The sequence below is a fragment of the Dreissena polymorpha genome, chromosome 5 (genome assembly GCF_020536995.1).
Source record: "Dreissena polymorpha isolate Duluth1 chromosome 5, UMN_Dpol_1.0, whole genome shotgun sequence".
In the NCBI taxonomy this organism is placed as follows: domain Eukaryota; kingdom Metazoa; phylum Mollusca; class Bivalvia; order Myida; family Dreissenidae; genus Dreissena; species Dreissena polymorpha.
The window spans coordinates 47423990-47444609 of record NC_068359.1 but is presented as its reverse complement, the minus strand read 5'-3'; the positions used below and the strand labels follow the sequence as shown (position 1 = coordinate 47444609).

Sequence of the window (20620 nt, the reverse complement as noted above, 5' to 3'; positions counted from 1 at the left end):
TCTTTTGAGAACCTCGAATGGACTAAAACTGCTGAGATAGAACTTCAAAGATGGGCCATAGAAGTTTATCCTCATCTTCATTTCTACCATTTTAAGAAAAACTTGAAAACTTGAAAAATTTTTGAAGCCATAAAGATGAGTTGATATTAAACAAGGGATTCTGGCTGACACAACAAAGTGAAGACGACATCAGATCAAACTGAAATTGGTCGTATTCAACAGAAAAAGCATGAATTTCACTTATCCGTATAGTAATAGCCATAATAAGAAGGAAAACCGTTTTAAAATTATATTGGAACTGTTAAAAGCCTGGTCAAAAGGTTCATAGGAAGCTAATTAAACAACCCAATAACACAAGCCAAAACCGTTTAAGAACGCAAGGGAACTAAAAACATAGTGCTAGTGTTCCATAGTTTGGATCAGTTCCAGAATAGGTAAGACAGCACAGAGTTGTGATGACTTACAAAAACCAAGGTATACAAAAGAATAATATGTATCCTTTGATGGAAATAAGATCAAATTTCTTATCATCAAAGAAAAAGATAAGAAAAACCTCTATGCATCTAGCAGAGTGATTAGTAAGGTAATTACAATGCTCTCGAATACTCAGTCAAAAAGAATTTCCAGAGAATCTCGTAGACAGTTTTGATGGACAAATCATTGCAAAAGTAACAAGGATTGAAGCTCTAACAGAAAAACGATCTTCTGTAGATATAACTAAATAACGGCCAGACATGTAGTGGAACATGTTAGGATCAGTATAAATAAGTCTCTCTGAGATATGATATTTGATCTGTGAAGAAGTTTCCTGAAAATAATTGTACAGGAGACTTAAAAGGTCGAAGAACCATACTCACATGGTTCACTAAGTAGATACTATGAATTATGGCAAAAACTCACCAAGATATTCCAAAAAATAGAATAAACGTAAGTATCCAGTTTATGTCAAGTGGACGAATGTTTAACAATCGCACACGCTGCTGGATCGATTTCTGTGATCGGATTTCGCTCATAACTAGCGTCAGATGAAGAACAACGTTCCTCGATATTATTTTGAAGCTACATGTACGCCATTTGCAAAAACACTGCCGCGCATGCGCAAATCACATTTCACTTCAACTAAACGGAAAACTAATTCGACAGAAAGAACTGCAAGACAAAAAGTCCAACTGGGCGTTGAGACGACCTGGTATGTATAAGACGATAGAGAAAATTGATGTTGTTGCAAAGAACGAATGAGTTCCTGGTTTCCAGATACAAGGGGTGATAATATGTTCACCTCTGTGTCTGGAAGTAAACCACGACCAATGTGTGTTAGTTGAAACCATCTCAAAGGAGTCGTGAAAATGTGTTGTAAATGAATAACAGCTAAAAAGAATGCTCGCTTTTCAAGATGTTGATGTGCAGGTGATATTTATTAGGATGCCACATAATTGAAAATATCAGGATAAGTTGTTCTAGGTGATCGTACCTAACTTTCCCTGCTCACATCTATATAAGATGTAAAGGAAGGTTGTGGTAGAATAAACTATACTCTTGCAAAGATAATCTTCTAGTCTTGACACCACTGAATAGTGGGAAACAATGATGAAAAGATGGAAATCTGTGTCATTTAATAATCTCGAGATTAATTTCAATAAACTTAAAAATAAAGCTGAAACGTACGTAAGAAAAGACGTCTCAGCACAAAGACCGGTGACCGGACCGGTAAATACCGACCGGTGGTATGAACCATTAGTCAAGGATGGGTGGGGAAAGAAATCACGACAAACCGAACTTTTCCACTCCCAACAGACTTGAAAATTGGTAGAATAGGAAAATGGAGGTCGTTGATATGGCCAGTAGGTGCATTAATGCCTACGTGAGAAGTGGCGACGTCCCATATACCTGCGATGCCGAAATATTTTTAGGCTACACTCTAAATATTGTCTCTTACAATATTTCCACGTGAGCGTTGACGTGATCGCCTACAAGCATATCGACGCCGCGAACTGCTCAATGAAGGAGAGGTGTGTTCGATGACTATCCTGTTGTGGTCAATGAAGTAGAGGCGTGTCCGATGTATATCCTGTTTTGCTCAATGAAGGAAAGGTGTGTTCGATGACTATCCTGTTGTGTTCAATGAAGAAGAGGCGTGTCCGATGTCTATCCTGTTGTATCTATGGTGGAAGCTCGTTGACGATAATAAGGTCCTTCGACGAAGAAGAAGAATAGTCCGATGATGATGAAAGACTTCTTCTTCTGACCGGTGACCGGACCGGACCGGTGACAGGACCGGTGATGAACGGTGACCGGACCGGACCGGTGATGAACGGTGACCGGACCAGACCGTTGACCGGACCGATGACCGGACCGGACTTGACCGGTGATGAATGGTGACCGGACCGGACTGGTGACCGGACAAGACCGATGACCGAACCAGTGACCGGATTGGACCGGCCGGTCAGACGTCGATCAATGCAGAGCCAAAGGTCCGTGATTAACGTCCTAGTTGACGTACCCGTCATATCATGACCAGTGTTGTCACCGTATGATGACCAAAGTATGGCGGCGGCCATATGGTCAGACATTGGTCGATGTCCGTGACCAATGCCCTCGGGTAAAGACCGGCGTATGTGGACGCCATACGGTCTGATGTTGACCGACTGTTTAACTTAATAAGCTAAGTACGATCGCCATCTTGCCCGGTACCCGGTGTTTGATGCTGCAACTTTTGTCAACGTGGTCTGCGAAGTCACCGAGTATTTATCAACTCTTGTATCTGCGACCATAATGTAGTCGATTATATGAAAAACAAGAGCAAAACGTATTCAACAATAAACTGGTCACAGACCAGATTATCATACGGCACATAAAATCATTATTTGCCCATAATGAAAATTATAAAAACACTGCCGTAGATCATAAATTAAACAAAAGTTTAATTCAAAACAGATGAAAAATAAAATGACCATCAATTATTTTGTCATACGGAACATTAAAATCATTATTACACACAATGGCAAATGATAATGATAAACGGACTGACTGTTTCACACGGACACAACCAACAGACAGTCATTATGGAACCCCACAAACTTTGTTTGCGGCCGGTATAATGTACACACTATGTATATCTCACCCTTTCTTTCAGTTCCTTGGCCTTCTTGTCCTCCTCACTCAATTCCTTGCTGGCCCCTTCACCAGCTCCTATCTCCGACGAGGAGGCCCCTCCAATTCCTCCTTCCGCAACCTCCATTGGTTTATCTCCCTCTTTCCCGTCCTTGTTTCCGGCATTGTCTCCATCGCCGCTGGCTTCTGGTTGATTTAATTCATTTATCTTTGCCAGGATATTCTCAATGATGTCAAGGGAGAGGAGGCTTTGACTGAAGACTAGCCTGTAACAACAAGTATGCCTTGAAATACAAAATGACTTAATACTACTAAATCAGCTTTTACTAATTAGTTGTTTGTATATATTAGCCAGATTTTGGGCGATAAATGTTGATTGGAACTTTATTGTTCGTATTTTTCTTAAAGATTTTCGTATCATTTGAAAATTTTGATAAATTTGATTTGCAATCAGTTCATACTGACAATCTCGAATTTGTCCACTTTATGTATCGGTTAAAACAAAAAAAAAAAATGTTTCTACGCCACCAACAGGGCTTTGTGACCGGATACATGTATACAACAGAATTACTGATTTTAAAACACTAAGGAGCACCAGTCTTGCAAATGATTTCAGACCAATACACTTTTGGCATACAGCAGTCACACATTCTTATAGTCTTCATACTAAAACACTTGTCCATAGCCCAAGCCAAGGAAAACAAGCTAATTAGTTAAAATCAAGAGCTGTCGGTAGGACAGCATGCTCGACTTTTCTCAGTCTTGATAGAGTAATAGATGCTTGATATTAAAGCAAAAGGAGTATCAAGAAAGACAGTATATGGCTATTTGCATTAGTGACAGTAATTAAAAAATCAAGTTAGGTTAAAATCAATTTTAGGTCACACATACAATATTATAAGATATATTTTACTTATGTCTGGCATTAGTGTTTTACCCAAGTGTTCCATTTATAAAACTTTAACAAAAATGTCTTAGTTAAAAAGGGCATAACTTAACTAAACAAAATGTGAGCAGCTTAATAATACATGCATCTTGTAGAAATTGTTCACAGTCTCAACAATTGCAAGTTTGAGTTAAATATCTTTGACAGTCTTAAAAATATAGAAATTAAACTAAATATTTCAAGTTAAAATGGGACATAATTGTAAAGAAACTGTTGTCAGAGTTTTTTAAGCTTGACCTACACATGAGTCCTGTCACCATAAGGAAATAGTCTAAGTCTGAATTGATTATCTTTGATAGTATTCCAATCATTGAACATAACTGAAGATTTAATCATAATATCTTATTTAAATAGAGGCATAACTCTAATAACAATGCTTATAGAGTTATGCAGCTTGACCTACATGTGTGACATGTTGCCGTAAAACAATATTTCAAATTAGAGTTAAATATATTTGATAGTGTTAAACTTTTAGAAATTTAACAACATACTCTAAGTTAAAAAGGGCATAACTTTAAAAATATTGTTGACAGAGTTATCCAGTAAGACCTTAACAAGTCTTGAAGTGTCTTGTCCTCATAAGAATTTAGTCAACGTCTGAATTGATTATCTTTGATAGTGTTCAAATTATTGAACTTAATAACAAAATAACCCGAAATTATGTTAAAAAGTGGCATAACTCGGCATATAATGCTGACAGAGATATGCACCTTAACCAACACCATTGTCTTGTTGCCATAAAGAAGTATATCAAATATGAGTTAAATATCTTTCATAGTGTTAAAGTTTTAGAAATTTATCAACATATGTAAGTTAAAAAGGGGCATAACTTTAAAAATATTGTTGACAAAGTTATCCAGCAAGACCTAAACAAGTGTTGTGTACTTATAACGAAGTAATTCAAGTCTGAATTGATTATCTTTGATAGTATTTAAATTATCGAACTTATTACAAATTTAATTCGAAATTCTAAGTTAAAAAGGGGCATAACTCTAAAAAAATGCTGACAGAGTTATGCACCTTAACCTACACAATTGTCTTGTTGCCATAAAGAAGTAGTCCAAGTTTGAGTTAATTATCTTTAACAGTGATAAAGTTATTTGACATTATAAAAAACTTTAAGCAGCGCCGACGCCGGGGTGAGTAGTATAGCTCTCATTTTTCCTTCAAAAAGTCGAGCTAAAAAGTGTAAAGTTATGGTATCTTTTGCATGGCACTTCTCGTCATAGATATCAATACACCCATACAGTTTTGTGTCGAATTATTGTGTTTTATTTCAGATATAGCCCTGAAAAGTTACATCATAATAGAAAAGACAAAGGGCAACAATTATGTTATAAGAAAGTGTAGGATTATGGCCCATGTGCATGGCACTTCTCCGCATTGATATCTATACATCCATAAAGTTTCTTGTTGATATCTTATAAAGTTTCTGAGATATAGACATGAAAAGTTTTGTGACTGACGGACAAACGGACTGACAGACTGACGGATGGACGGACAAAGCAAATTCAATATCCTTCAGCCTTTGGCAGGGGATAATAAAAATCGGGCAAGTATATAGATTTAATTTTTGGAGTCAGGCAAGAAGCAAATTTAATTAGTTCACTAAATATCATAATAATTTTGGGAAATGTTTTTATAAGTTAGAGTGAAGATTGCTTCCCAGTATCTTAAACAAGCAAATATACATCTAGTGACCATGAAACTGAGATCACATGTTAGCACATATCACTAAAGCTGTATTTAACAAAATACATCATCTTTAAGCTTGCGTTTATTAAAAACACACCAAAAAACAAGTGAAATAAATTATCTACCGTTATATTTCCAGTAAGTGGATTACACCAAATATCAACAGTATATTCACATTATTTTGTTATCATGATGTTTTCAATAAATATCATCAATTTTATTAAGTGTTTTTCTTTCTTTCATTTCAAATTAATCCCTTCAATTTAGAAATTGATGAGCTAAAAACAATACATGAGAAGCTTGTCAAGAATGTTGGTTTAGGTGTGCCAATTCTTGCTATACAAACTTTAATCCTAGCACCCAACTTACACTTTGTCGCCTATGTCCTCACACATCTTGAGTATCTCGAAGAGCAGCATGAGCTTGCCAGAGAGCTCCAGCTTGTACTCATCTTCCTCCTTGACAAACTCCGCCCACCACTCGGAGGTAAGCTCCTTGGGGCCGCCGTACCCCATGTCAGCTTCGTCCATACACGAGGATCCCGCACCCTCCTCTGAAATAGGGGGAAAAGTGTAATTTATTGATATATGCCACACCCGTTTGTTGTGCCTTCGATAATCATATTAAATGAAAGACCTTGCTAAATATATTAACCTTTAAGTCTTCTTTTCAAACACTAAGGTACTGATGAGCAGCTAACAGCATAAAACCTAAACATCCTGCCAGTAACTCTCAGGCTGTTCTGGTTTTATGCTGGTTGCATATGGCTATATCACTTTCCTTCTGAGTGGGAAAGGGTTAATTCATGTGCATAAAGTGTCAACCCAGATAACCCTGCGCAGTCCCCACAGTCTTATCATGGAAAACACAGTCAGCTTACATGGAAATTTGCCTTTCTTACTTTTGGATTTCTTCGTCGAGTCGTCGGACATAACGTTATCATCCTCATCCGACGTGGTGAAGTCATTTATAAATGAGTCTTCAGCCTTACTGTCTTCATCCTCTATGAAAGAATCCTTGCTGTCATCAAACTGACGCTGGACAAAAAAAAGTGTTCACAATAAGTTTCAACAAAATAGAATGAATTAATATCCAACTATAAGGGCTTATTCTCTCTCCAAGGGAAATCCAAATGGGACCCGAGCCTTTCTTGTCAGGAGTTTTATGTAGAATACCCCACCAGGGTACCAGGCATGTTAATAACAAGCATACCACTATATTGGATAAGCATGTGTTGCTGATAACTCATCTGTTCTGACACTCTCACACTGAACACTGTCTTAAATAACTCAAAAATTTAACATATGCGCACAATACATTTTCAAAAGATTTTACAAATAAATCTCATGCTTTCCATTTCAGCCTGGCTCTGGGAAAATGGGGCTTATTGTATGTACCTATGCACAGGCTAAACAGGGATGACCGTTTCTGCTCGCATGTTTTTTTTTGTTTAGAATAAAGTATAGCTTAGATATAAAGTGTCGTCCCTGATTAGCCTACGCACACTTCACAAGCTAATCTTGGACAACACTTTATGCACATGCATTAAGCCATGTTTTTTCCGAAAGCGAGGCTCATTTTTTATAAATTGTATGGTTAATTGGGCCACCTTATTCTCTTGTCGGATCTCGTCAAGTTTCAGCACCCAGGGGTGGGTCCATATCCTCATGAGGGCCTGATAGTCCTTGAAGAGTTGCGCCCCCTTGGTTTTTGTGTCAGGGTTGGTGGTGACCCCTGACAGCTCCAGGTACTTTTCATACAGGGACATCTGCACTTTTGAGAGTCGCACGGAAATCACATACTCCATCTTGGGAGGAAGGAATTTTGTGAGGGCCGAGTAATCTTTCCTCTGAAAATTAATTAACGGTAATTTTTTAAGCGAATTAACAATAAATACCTTCAAACGCAAAATTTGTTCAAAGAGCGAAAGCATGACTTATTTTTTTTATTGGGGGGGGGGGGGAGGAATGAACAATATCTTAGCTTATATGGAACATTAATTAAGCTGTAATCATTTGAAGAAATTTGTTTAAGAAATTTTGATTTGGATGCAGTTTTTATCAAGTTCAAGTTACTTATAAGATCTTTTTTTATTGGTGAAGTGCTCTTCACATAACAATACTTATCTGAAAGTATCTAAGGTTATTCAACCAGAATATGTACATCTTCAGAATGAAAAATGATACATTTCATTAACATATACCATTACATTAAATTGACATAAAACAGTGCATTATACTAACACCACGTTAACATTATCTTCATTCACCACTTACCTGGACACACCCTGCCAAAAGTTCGTGGAGGATATGGGCGCGACGTTTCATGACCTTCACGTCCGTAGGAGTGGAGTCGCTACACTGTCCGTTTGTGATCGGGTTGGCAAAGCGGTTGTTGAACTCCTTCCTGGTACCGAGAAGGCTGGGCTTGACAAAGCTCACCATGCAGTGGTCTGTAACAAGGGATACATAACATGACGCATGCAAACTGGTCATTGTTTCAAGTACATCTTCTAATCCTGTTAATTTAAGACCTTTCTTACTAGATTCAAGTTTTTGTGTTAAAGAATTCATATCAAACCCTAAGATACGTATGAGCAGCAAACAGCATACTACTTAATTAGACTGCAAGTTATTTGCAGGCTGTTCTGGTTTTATGCTGGGTGCATATAGCGATTTTCTCTTTGCTTTGAGCGGAAAAGGGTTGAAAACTTACATTCTCCAAGGTTATTCTGTAAAGAAGTGCCGGTGAGAACAATCCTACGGCGTGACGTTATTGTGTTCATGGCCTTGAAGAGAGAGGTCTTGTCATTCTTCAAGATGTGACCCTCATCACACACAACAAGGTCAGGACCTGAAGAAACACGAGTTCCTCAATAGCCAAAATAGCTTGAAAGAAATGCAAATATAAACAATTAAGGCTAAGTAGATCATCAAATTGGATGACGGATGAGGAATTCATATGAACACTTCCTGAAAAATGAAATAATATTTTTATTATCTACCGGGTGGTCCCGTATTCTATTTCTAAATGGAACATATTCTTAGAATCTTTCAGAAACCAAGAACATGTTCTTCCCAGGCAAGGGACTCAATAGTGTGTATAAAAGCCCACCGCTTTCAATGTAATAAAGCTATACAATCTACAGCTTTACATTTAATAAAATATTTTCATATATCACCTAATCTTAAATAAATGTGAACTCAAGCCTACCAGGGTTAGAGAGCGTCTCAAAGAATATTTTCTTCTGCTTTTCGCTTTCGCAGTGTGACCCCTTCACAAGATTCCTGTACATGTCATAGCCGAGAATCATCACTCCCGCCCTGCTCTCGTGCCACTCCTTCAACATCTCGGCATGCACAAAGTTCTGCTTCAACCGCGACATCTCGTACACCTGATGAGAAAAACAGCCATCAGCAACTTTACATAGAACTTTGGAATAACCTTAACTTTACTACTTAGATACTTATTTTCACGCATTTGTAGTCCCTAAGAAAGTTAAATTTAATTAAAGACCTTTCTAAATAGATTCAAGTTTTAAAAGCTTCATTTCCAACCCTTAGATACTAATGATCAGCAAACAGCATAAACAGGCCGTTCTGGTTTATGCTGTTTGCACATAGCCATTTTTACTTTGCTTCTGAGTGGAAAAGGGTTAAAAGGCTGAAAAAATAAAATTTTCACTTGTTTACTTTATATTTTGCTAACATTTTGCTAACATTTTTAAACTCTCATGTACATACGATAATTGAAACTTTTATGCATACAAGAACCTCGAATTTTACAAGACTTTTAAAGCTTGATGGACCACTATTAGCATTGCTCACTATTTTTAAATTGTGGTTAGTTTGTTTAAAGATAGTTTTGACTTAATATGTTGTAATGCCAATTTTTAAGCATAAAATAAATTGATTATAAAATGAAATTGAATATTTCATTTAAAAATCACTTCGTTTATAAAATTTCTTAGGAGCCATTTGAAAAGGGCCTTTGTTTTCCATGGGACAGATATCATTTTATTACCTTTATCTTAAAGTCAGCTATGCAAATACCATACCTTGATTTCAAAGTCGACGTCGTCCAGCCAAATCTGGAACTCGTTGACCCAGTTGAGGCAGGTGTTGAGTGGACACACAACAAGACACTTGGACATCTTTGTTAGCTTCACGTTGCTCAACATGGTATGTACAAAAGTGATCACCTGAGGAAAAAGATGATCCAAAGTCATTGATTTTATTAACAAAATAAATCTGAGATCATACAACTTATGTTTATGGTTGTTCCACCATTAAAAACTGTAAGAAAATATATGTTGGGAAAGATTGAAAGATTACGATCATTTCACTTTGGGTTGAGTGAAGCTGTAACACATAAGAATTGAGCAATAATTTTGAAATCATGGCAGTGTTTTGCCAAGTCCCATGCAATGAGCCAGGATACGGCCCTTCCCTAAATCGCTACAGAGAATGGTTCCTAACTTACAGTGTTTTGCCAAGTCCCATACAGTGAGCCAGGATACAGCCCCTCCCTAAATCGCTACAGAGAATGGGTCCAAACTTACAGTGTTTTGCTCAGTCCCATACAGTGAGCCAGGATACAGCCCCTCCCTCAATCGCTACAGAGAATGGTTCCCAACTTACAGACAGTGTTTTGCCAAGTCCCATACAGTGAGCCAGGATACAGCCTGCTCCCTCTTCCTTCTTCCGTATAGCCAATCTTTCCACACAGCAGTTGTACATGAACCGCACAGCTGGGAAACAATAAGTGAACTTTATTTAGACATTGAATTTGATAACCTGTTTGACAAGCTTGAAAATCTACTGAAATGACTGTGCTAATCTGACATTAAATTTTACCAAATATGCCCATGATAACAAAATCTTTTTGTCAACAACTTATTCTTCAAATAAACCCAACAGGATAACAAAATTGATACTACTTAGATATAGTAACACAAAAGAAAAAAATGAGGTGGATATCAGGATAAATAGAACTTAAATTGAGATGTTGAACAACTCAAATTTAAAAAAGGTAAGAGCCAAAATAGAAGAGTAGTCAATTACATACTCAGTCTACAATATTGACATCAGATAAAACAACAGAAAGTTTTTGTCAACACCATACAAGGCATCTTATAAGTTTAATTCTAGTAATCGCAAACTTACCCTCCACCTGGTGGGGCTTCAGTTTCCTAATGAGGGTCCTATCCACCTCTATGAGTGGCTTCTTGTTCTCGTCCATCTCCAGGACGCACTTGGTCGTCACCAGAACCTTGCGGGGCGACCCAAGAATCTTATCGTTGGTGCTAGACGTGTCAGTGGCCTGCTCCCGCTCAGTGCCCTCTGGAATGTCCCCTTCCTCCTCCGCCCCTTCCACCTGTACGTATGCGTTGTACTGGAATGAATGATGCAAATATTCACAGAAATTCCTCAGATTCACAAAAATCCTTGACTCCAAGGCCATTTTATTTTTTTAATAGTAACACATTTTTAACAAGTTGATTTGAAATTGTCCTTGCGGTATAACTTAAGATTTCCCTTTGTAAATACAGAATATGACCTTCCTTTTTCATTTTTTTTAAAATTTATTATTACAATTCTTAAGTGGATTTTTTGGTTTTTATAACTGGATATCAGTAAACTGATACAGTCTTTCACTGCTACCATACCTCTTTCTGCCTCTCCTCAATACATTTTCTCCGAGATTCCTCTGCCTTCTGAGCAGCCATTGTCTCGTCTGCAAGCTTCTTTTGACCCTGAACCTTCCTGATCTTACGACGCTTGAGATACCCGCCAGGTGTGTCCGGGTCTGGGACGTCCTCGTCGTCTGTCCCAATGTCGTCTTCCTGAATTATTAGAGAATAATTTGTTGAGGGTTTTTAAAGGTGTGATCATGCATCGTATTGATACTAAGTAATAAGTTCTTGTTAAATACAGAATAATAGCATCTTGGTGTGCAAATGGACTTATGAACGAAGAATACTGCCAAGATCACCACAATATTTATATGTACAAGAGTAATATGAGGAAATAGGGCTATTCAGCTGCCTTGAAAATATTGTCATTGAGCAAACTTATTTATTTGTAAATGTTTTTTAAAAATATCACATATTCATGGTTTGTTTAATGTGCACAACAGCAACACCAAATTATGTGAAACAGATGAAACAAGAGATGTGTTTGTCAGAAATACAATGCCCGCTTCTGCGCCGCTTTAAAACCATACATTTGACCTTTGACATTGAAGGATGACCTTAACCTTTCACCACTCAAAATGTGCTGCTCTATGAGATACACATGCATGCCAAATATCAAGTTGCTATCTGAAGTGACATAGAAGTTATGAGCATTTTTGGAAACCTTAACGCAAAACCTAAATGCAAAGTGTGACGGAAAGACAGACAGACCCTTCTGTACGCCATTCTCTTGATCCTGCGCCGTTTCTTGTCCTTGGATTTTCTTTTTCCTGTATATGTGTCCTCATCTGAGCTACTTTCTGCCTTACGCTTCCCTTTGCTGCAAATTGCACAATTAACAAAGTAAATGCATTAAACAATTATCATACGAAAATTCAACCATTTTGTATGGTAATACCTTTTGCAAAGCAGAGCATTTTTCTCAATTAATCACCAATAAAAATGGTGAATAAATTGTTGGCGATAACATATCTTACCAACCCTTATGGTTCCTTACCTATTTCCCTTTTTGGCTCCCTTTTTCCCATTTGCCTCTTCTTCGGAATGACTGTCTGAAATCTTGGCATCTACGATTTTGCTATTGAATCGCTTCTTTTTCTTGGGTGTCACAAAGTCCGAATCGTCACTGATGTCGTTTTCAACCTTTGATTTCTTTCCCTTACTCTTGCCCTCACTCTTATCACCTTTCTTTGGAGTGCTCAGTTTTGGGGATGACATCTCTGCAATAGAAGTAAAAAGACCATCGTCAATACTTTTGTTACTACATGGACAGACTTGCAATGAAATTCCTGAAGTACGTTTATTGTCTTGTACCAGTACCATTACCATCTTCATGTTATTTGGTGATCACGTGAGTGTTTGAACATTTGGTCTTCATATATTCAACACATAATTGAACCATTTACAATACTTTTGCTATTTTCACATCACAATTTTTTAGTGTAGGCAAACTTACCTGGATCTCTAGACACGTCAGAAAGCATTTCATCTTCAAAGTCACTTTCGTCCTCCTCATAAGCCTTTTTTGCCTAAAATGATTAATGTAATACTAATAAAATATACATAAATTAAGCAAACTATTTTAATAATGGCACATGCAGAGTAGAGCATGGACCTGCTACTGTGATTATTGTCACACAAAATCTAAATATTGGTAGCATGTTTTACATGCTAAATAAACAGCTCAGCCCTAAAGTGCTTTAAAGTTTGTATTCAAAATAATCTAGACTTGTTGGGAATGACGGATTAAACAGTAATTTATTTATCTATTATTAAAAATGAATGAACACTTTGTATTAATTAGCTATAGAAAATTAAAGGTTCTATAAGAAGTTTATGTTCGTAACTATTTTACATCATTCAGTTCCTCTGTACATGAAAGAATAAATAGAATTCTACATGCATTATACATGCTGCTATACATGTTATTTTGTTTACTGTAGGTAGCCAAAATATGTACATGTACTTGTATTTTATTTAGTTCAGCCATAAACATGTACACACATTTTATTTAGTTAAGCCAAAAATATTTGCATTTATTAAAATTTTCAGATAAGCCATAAATATATCAAGATTATTATATTTATAAGGTTAAGATAACAATCAGAGCAGGTTGATGCATTAAAGATGCAGGATGGAAGCAGTACCAGTGCAGCAACATTCTCTTCTAATAAGCTTTGCTCAAAAAGAGGTCAAACACCAGTAATAAAGGCTTTTAAGCATTGTCTTTTCATTTTCCTTTAAATATTTGCAAAACATGACATACATTAAAAGAAAAGATGTTTAGACTTTTGTGTTGACCAGTCCAGAAGGGCAGGAGGGGGCTTAGCAAAAAAGCAGCAGGGCCAAGCAAACTATTTTGCTCTAGATCTTTCCATAATTTTTGTAAGCCATCAATAGAAATCAACATACTTTATAAAGTACAGCGTTTTTTCCCCAATTGGGAAAGGTTCCTGTACCTCCTGTACCTTTACCATCGGAAATTTTTCGCGTCGTGAAATCTTCAAATTGGGAAAAAAACGTGTCGCGAAATCAATGAATTGGGAAAAAATTGAGTCGCAAAAAATTGATGATTGGGAATCTTTAAAATGCATCTTATCTATCATTAGGGGCTATATTCTGCATCAAAAAGCATTTTAAGCTCTAGGTTTTAACAGAAAAACTACTAGTGATTATATGTTGACAATCATATCATGTCATGTGAAAATTGTGTTATTCCCACATCAGTGGGAATGTGCTGTCAATGGAAAGGCCCAAAGTCGCTCACCTGAGATTCAAAGGAACTGACCTGTTCTGTGCAGCCCAAGATGTCATTAGAAAAATGTTCTTACCAACTTTCATGACAAGTGAACACCCTGGCAGCCACATTTTTCAACAGACCAGAACTATTTGTATACACATCCAAGATATCATTAAAACAAATATTCTGACAACGTTTCATGAAGATTCATGAAGCCATATAAGGAAAAATACCCCGCCCCATGGTGGCCATGTTTTTCAAGCAACTGGAACCATTTTCAAACTCGTCAAAGATATCATTGGGACAAATCTTCTGACCAGGTTTCATGATGATCAGACAATTAATGTGGCCTCTAGAGTGTTGATAAGGTTTTACTATAGCTATATGAGGACAAATGCCACGCCCCCTTGGCGGTCATGTTTTTCCGCCAACAGGAACAATTTTCAAACTCATCCAAGATATTATTGGTACTAATCTTTTGACCAAGTTTCATGATGATCAGACAATAAATGTGGCCTCTAGAGTGTTGATAAGGTTTTACTAAAGCAATAAATAGCCATATAAGGAAAAATGCCCCGCCCCCTGGAGACAATGTTTTTAAAGCAACCGAAACCATTTTCGAACTCATCCAAGATATTATTGGGACAAATCTTCTGCCCAAGTTTCATGAAGATCGGAAAATAAATGTGGCCTCTAGAGTGTTAACAAGGTTTTACTAAAGCCATATATAGCCATATAAGGAAAAATGCCCACCCTCTGGTGGCCATGTTTTTTAAGCAACCGAAACCATTTTCAAACTCATCCAAGATATCATTGGGACGAATTTTCTGATTAAGTTTCATGAAGATCGGAAAATAAATGTGGCCTCTAGAGTGTTAACAAGGTTTTACTATAGCCATAATAGGAAAAATGCCTCGCCCCCCCTGGCGGCCATGTTTTTAAACCAACCGACATCATTTAAAAAGTTGTCCAAGATATTATAAGGATAAATTTTCTGGCTAAGTTTCATGAAGATCGGACAATAAATGTGGCCTCTAGAGTGTTAAAAAGATTTTACTATAGCCATATATAGCCATATAAGGAAAATGCCCCGCCCATTGGCAGCCATGTTTTTTCAAGCAAACGTAACCATTTTTGATATCAACCATGATCTTATTTCGACCAATCTTCTGACCAAATGTCATGAAGATTGGAAATAAATGTGGCCTCTAGAGAGTTAACAAGGCAAATAATGACGCCGCACGACGGACGACGGACAAAAGGCGATCACAAAAGTTGATCATGAGCACATTGTGCTCAGGTGGGCTAAAAATATTAAATACAAACAAGAGCTGTGTTTGGGATACACAATGCCCCTTACTGCGCCGCTTTGAAGCCATATATTTGACCTTTGACCTTGAATGATGACCTTGATCTTTTACCACTCAAAATGTGCAGCTCCATGGGATACACATGCATGCCAAATGTCAAGTTGCTTTCTTCAATATTGCAGAGGTTATGGCCAACGTTTTGTGACAGACACACACATACAATGACAGACAGACAGGCCAAAAACAATATAATACCCCCGCTCATTCAATCCAGTGGCATAAAAACTCTAAATAAATTAACAAAAAGAAAACTTTGAACGCAGGATCTACATCTAAGTGTCATAGGCACTTAAAAAAAGCAACATATCTCCATACGAATTAAAGGCATTGAGCCGAAATAGTGTTTTCACTTTTTAGAAAGAATGACCTTCCCCAACTGTTGCCAACAGCAATCCCTCACTAAGTCTGCATAATAGCCGCACACAAATACAATGTGAAACTCACATGTATCTGGAGAGCCACAGGATCAACTGGCTGCCTAAAAGGCAGGGATTCTGGGTCTTGTCGATTCAACTTTTCAAGAGTTGACATCAATGCCATGCGCAACTTGTCTGGCTTGAAAACTGAAAGTACACAAAATTGAGTGTTTTGTTATGTATTCTTCACCAATATCAGAAATATCCTTCATAAGATAACAGTTGATAATGTACCGCACTTGGCAGTTACAAATTTTGTAATATAAAAAAATTAAGTGTTGATGGATTATCCTCATGGTCTTTTGCAGTAAATGAATCATGTAACCTCATTCCACCAAACAAAAAGGCCCTATGTTGCTCGCCTGAGAACCTAAGTAACTAAACAAATCTAAGCAGCTTTTGTGGTGCATGTATAACAAATATGTCTTCTGAAATTGATTTTTACCTAGAACCATTTTTCAGCCCATCTTAGATAGATATCCTCAGAATAAATGTTTTGATAATGTTTTATTCTGACTATGCAAAAAGTGAGACAACCGAAGTGTTCACAGGGATTCCAAATTGTCATAAAACGAAAATGCCTACTGTGATTCATACTCACTTTTCTTTGACCTAGGAGGTTTGAGCTGTGCAGGTGAGGTAACTGGGGTGGTGCCTGAGGGCTTGCTGGTGTCCATCGGGTTTGACTTCATGTCATCACTGGAGTCCAGGGGCTCCGTTTTGGGTGTGGACACCCCACCAGTGTCCAGACCGGTCAGCTCCTCTTTAACTGACCGCATACCAGGCTCCTGGTTCACCTACAAACATACACAAACATTCAGTTAGCTGACAGCTTTGGGGTGGTTCATTATATGGCCTGGCATGCGTGCGCACATGGGCTCAAACTGCTGAGTGTTAAGACCAGGGTTCATTTGTGGTGGGATCGATGGTAGGTTCATCTGGAAGCCAAAAGAACAATAATGTGATGTGTCTCAATTAGTTCATTACAATAAATATATGAAGAGTAGAAAGAGGATGGACATAACGTAAATCAGTGCAAATTAATTCGAATACTTACAAGTGGAGGTGTGGTTCGACTGGATCCCGGCTGCATGGCAGTCATTCTGGGGCCAATACCAAGGGTTGCTATGCTGGTCTGGTTGCAAAACAGGTCACCAGGCAAGCTGGACGTAGGGTTAGACCTTGGACCATCTGAAACATTTAAAGTACACAAACTATTGACTCCTCTGTTTACTATATCATTATATAAAGTTAAACCTTTTTTGGCTTGATTGCATGGAAAGCTTTAGATTTATTTGAAACATTCTCGTGCCCGTTTCCTGGGACTAGAACCAGTCCTTGGTGTCTTTGTGGGAGATCTAAAGAATGCTTCCACAGTGGGGATCCAACCCGTGACCTCCTGGCAGCTAGACGGACACCATATCCATTTCGCCACGGCGACTTTAAATATCATATTAAGTTAAATACTTACCAATTTAAGTTTTGTAAAATGTGATTTTCAAACCTTTAAGGTAAAGAAAACAGCATAATCCACATAGAATTTTACAAAAAGTCTTCATTTTCAATCAGATCCTTATATTTTTCAATAATATTGCCATGTAAAGGAAGGAAAGAATCCAGTTTAAAACCTATGTATATTATCCAATCAATAGACAGTACAATCATGTTTTGCTCTTTAAAATGTCAAACAAAACTCACAACATAATTCTTCACAAAACAAGCAAATCATTTTAATTGATATCCCCCGCAAATATACTTCTGGACACAAAAGTATTATATTTGACACTCAAAAAAGCATTTTTTCAAGATACAAAGGGCCATAACTCTGTTATTAACAGATGGTGTACAATGCTATTTGGCGTGCATCATCCTCTTATCCATATACATACTCATACCAAGTTTCAATGAAATCCGCCAAAGCACTTCCAAGAAATGGCTCCGGGCGGACGGAAAGACGGATGGAAAGACGGACGGACGGACAACGCAAAAACAATATCCTTCCGCCTATGGCGGGGATAACAAAAATATCAGAGCATAAGAAGCCCAACTGACTGGCTTGGGCAACAGGCCTGATTGGGTCCATACCTGGTACATCTGTCCCTGCACCCTGCTGCTTGTGTTGTTCCTCACGGCGACGGATACGCTTCTCCTCCAACTCTTTCTGGATTTTATAGATCTTCTCCGCCAAAAAATGGTAATATTCCTCCTGTTTAAACAATTACTCATTTTGGTATTGTAAGTTGTTCCCATGAAAGTATGATACATTGAGTAAATAGCTCTGTCAAAAGCGAGTTATAGCAATTATTTTACAAACATTCTTTAAAATGCCTGACGAACACTCTGAGTGGTCAGTAGCAGGAATTACTGATACAGTCTATATTATATTGGGTTAATGTGGATTAAATGTGTATTTCACCTTTGGTTCTGATACCCATTCTTTGGAATGTCTGATCATCGTTAAATTTTAACAAGAGAGTCAAGATCATTAGGGTTATGATTGGAATTACCTTTGAAATGGACTGCAATCTGATGTTACAAAACAAATATCGAAGCTGTTGGCTTTTGGGGTTGAGAAAAAGTTGTTTCTTGTCATTATTCTATGTAATTCAATATTGCACTAATCCAAGATATCAATACAAAAAATGTTCTTACCAAGTTCAACTAGAGCTTTGTCACAGACGTGACGAATACCCCCACATGCCGCATTGACAAAGACTATTTTGCATGTTGTCTTCACAAAATAACAGCGGACAGCATGCTCAATGTTCAAAACGCACTAAGTGACCCCGTGACCTAGTTTTTGACCCGGCACATGGCCAATCTTCGAACTTGACCTACACATCATCTAGATACAACTTCTGACCAACTGTGGTGACGATTGGATGAAAACTACTTGAATTAGAGAGCGGACACCATGCTGAATGTGTTAATCGTACAAAGTGACCCCGTGACCTAGTTTTTGATCTGGCATGGCCTTAAGAACGTCTAGATAAAACTTCTGAACAAGTTTGGTAAAGATCGGATGAAAACTACTTGAATTAGAGAGCAGACACCATGCTAAATGTTAAAAAACTCACTCAGCGACCCCTTGACCTAGTTTTTTGCCCAGCATGACCCATATTCAAACTTGACCTACACATCATCTAGATACAACTTCTGAAAAGTTTGGTGAAGATCGGATGATTTTTTTTAAAAGTTAAATTCATTTTAATTATTAAATACTTACCTGCTATGAATTAGCTTTCTCCTTTCCAAGGGGAATTAACTCATCCGGAATTTTAACTGGGAACCGGCCACCTCCATACCGTAATACAGGCCAGGTTAAACATAGTGCAATTCAACCTAGGCAAAAACCGGTAACCAATCCTCAGTATTCTTTCAATATATATACACAAATATTAATCGAATAGCGGGGTATGAGGTGGGACTTACCGATAGCTGGTAAGTATTTATTAATAAAAATGAATTTTACTTCAAAAAAATGTTTAAATGTTATAAATACGTTACCTGCTATCTTTTAGCTGATTTTGCAGCTGCAGAGGGAAGGTTATTATATATTTTCCCATCACAGTAGAACCCATATACTAGGTTATCAGCTAATGATAGCAAAACCCAAAACAAGGGTAATCAGCTAATCTTCGTTAGAACAGTATTAATTGTGACTTCTCGGACAGAGTAAGTATGTCAATGTCGTAAAAGACACTACCGTTATTGAAAACACAACGAGACCAAACATATACAAATTGTATTGTTGGCACTTCAGAGAACGAAGGTAAAAAGATGAAAAAGGTGGTCGGATTCCTCCAGAAAACAGATTGGAGCACGTCAGAAAGTTGAGTGTGATTAATATACGCCCATGAAACAGACAGAGCTCTTAATTCATTCAGGAATTAATCCTTATATTAGAGATAAGAGTAAACCTTCCTTAGTCACGGTCCAACCCGGAAAATAGAAGCCGCAGACACATCTCCCCTCCCCCCTTTTTCAGGGAAATGAAGAGTGTCTTTTGAGAACCTCGATTGGACCAACACCTCTGAGATGGAACTTCAAAGCCCCGATTGGCCATAGAAGTTTATCCTCATCTTTATGTCTACCAGTTTAAGAAAAACTTGGAATCTTGAAGATTTTAAGAAGCCATATAGAGGGGTTGATATTAAGCAAGAAATCCTGGCTGTCACAACAAAATAACGCGCCATCAGATCAAACTGAAAGTGGTCTTATTCAACAGAAAAAGCATGAATTTCACTTCTCCGTATGGTTTAACCATTATGAGAAGGAAAACCGTCTTAAAATTATATTGGAATTGTTAATAAGCCTGATAAAAAGGTTCATAGGAAGCGTATTAAGTAACCCAATAACACAAGCTAAATCCTCTTAAGAAAGTAAGGGAACGAAAAACATAGTGTTGAAGTTCCACAACTTGGATCAGTTCCAAAATAGGTAAGACAGCAAAGAGTTGTGATCATTTACAAAAACCAAGGCATACGAAGGCATAATCTGTATCCTTTGATGGAGATGAAAACAAATTTCTTATCATCAAAGAAAAAGATGAGAAAAACCTCTATGCATCTAGCAGTGGGATTAAGGTCATAAATATGCTCTCGAATACCCAGTAAAAAAGAATTTCCAGAGAACCTCATAGAAAGT

The 20620-nt window shown here is 37.5% G+C and overlaps 1 protein-coding gene across 1 annotated transcript in view; it reads right to left on the bottom strand.

The window, feature by feature from the left end:
* Positions 1–20620, bottom strand: part of LOC127881354 (transcriptional regulator ATRX homolog) — a 72784-nt gene that overhangs the window by 18787 nt on the left and 33377 nt on the right. Inside the window, 18 exon segments of the mRNA XM_052429124.1 lie at positions 3122–3377; positions 6122–6305; positions 6654–6789; positions 7362–7601; positions 8029–8204; positions 8468–8605; positions 8966–9146; positions 9810–9953; positions 10393–10502; positions 10918–11146; positions 11421–11597; positions 12159–12267; positions 12445–12667; positions 12904–12976; positions 16002–16120; positions 16575–16770; positions 17031–17164; positions 18059–18179. Of these exon segments, the coding sequence (XP_052285084.1) occupies positions 3122–3377; positions 6122–6305; positions 6654–6789; positions 7362–7601; positions 8029–8204; positions 8468–8605; positions 8966–9146; positions 9810–9953; positions 10393–10502; positions 10918–11146; positions 11421–11597; positions 12159–12267; positions 12445–12667; positions 12904–12976; positions 16002–16120; positions 16575–16770; positions 17031–17164; positions 18059–18179 (2946 nt within the window).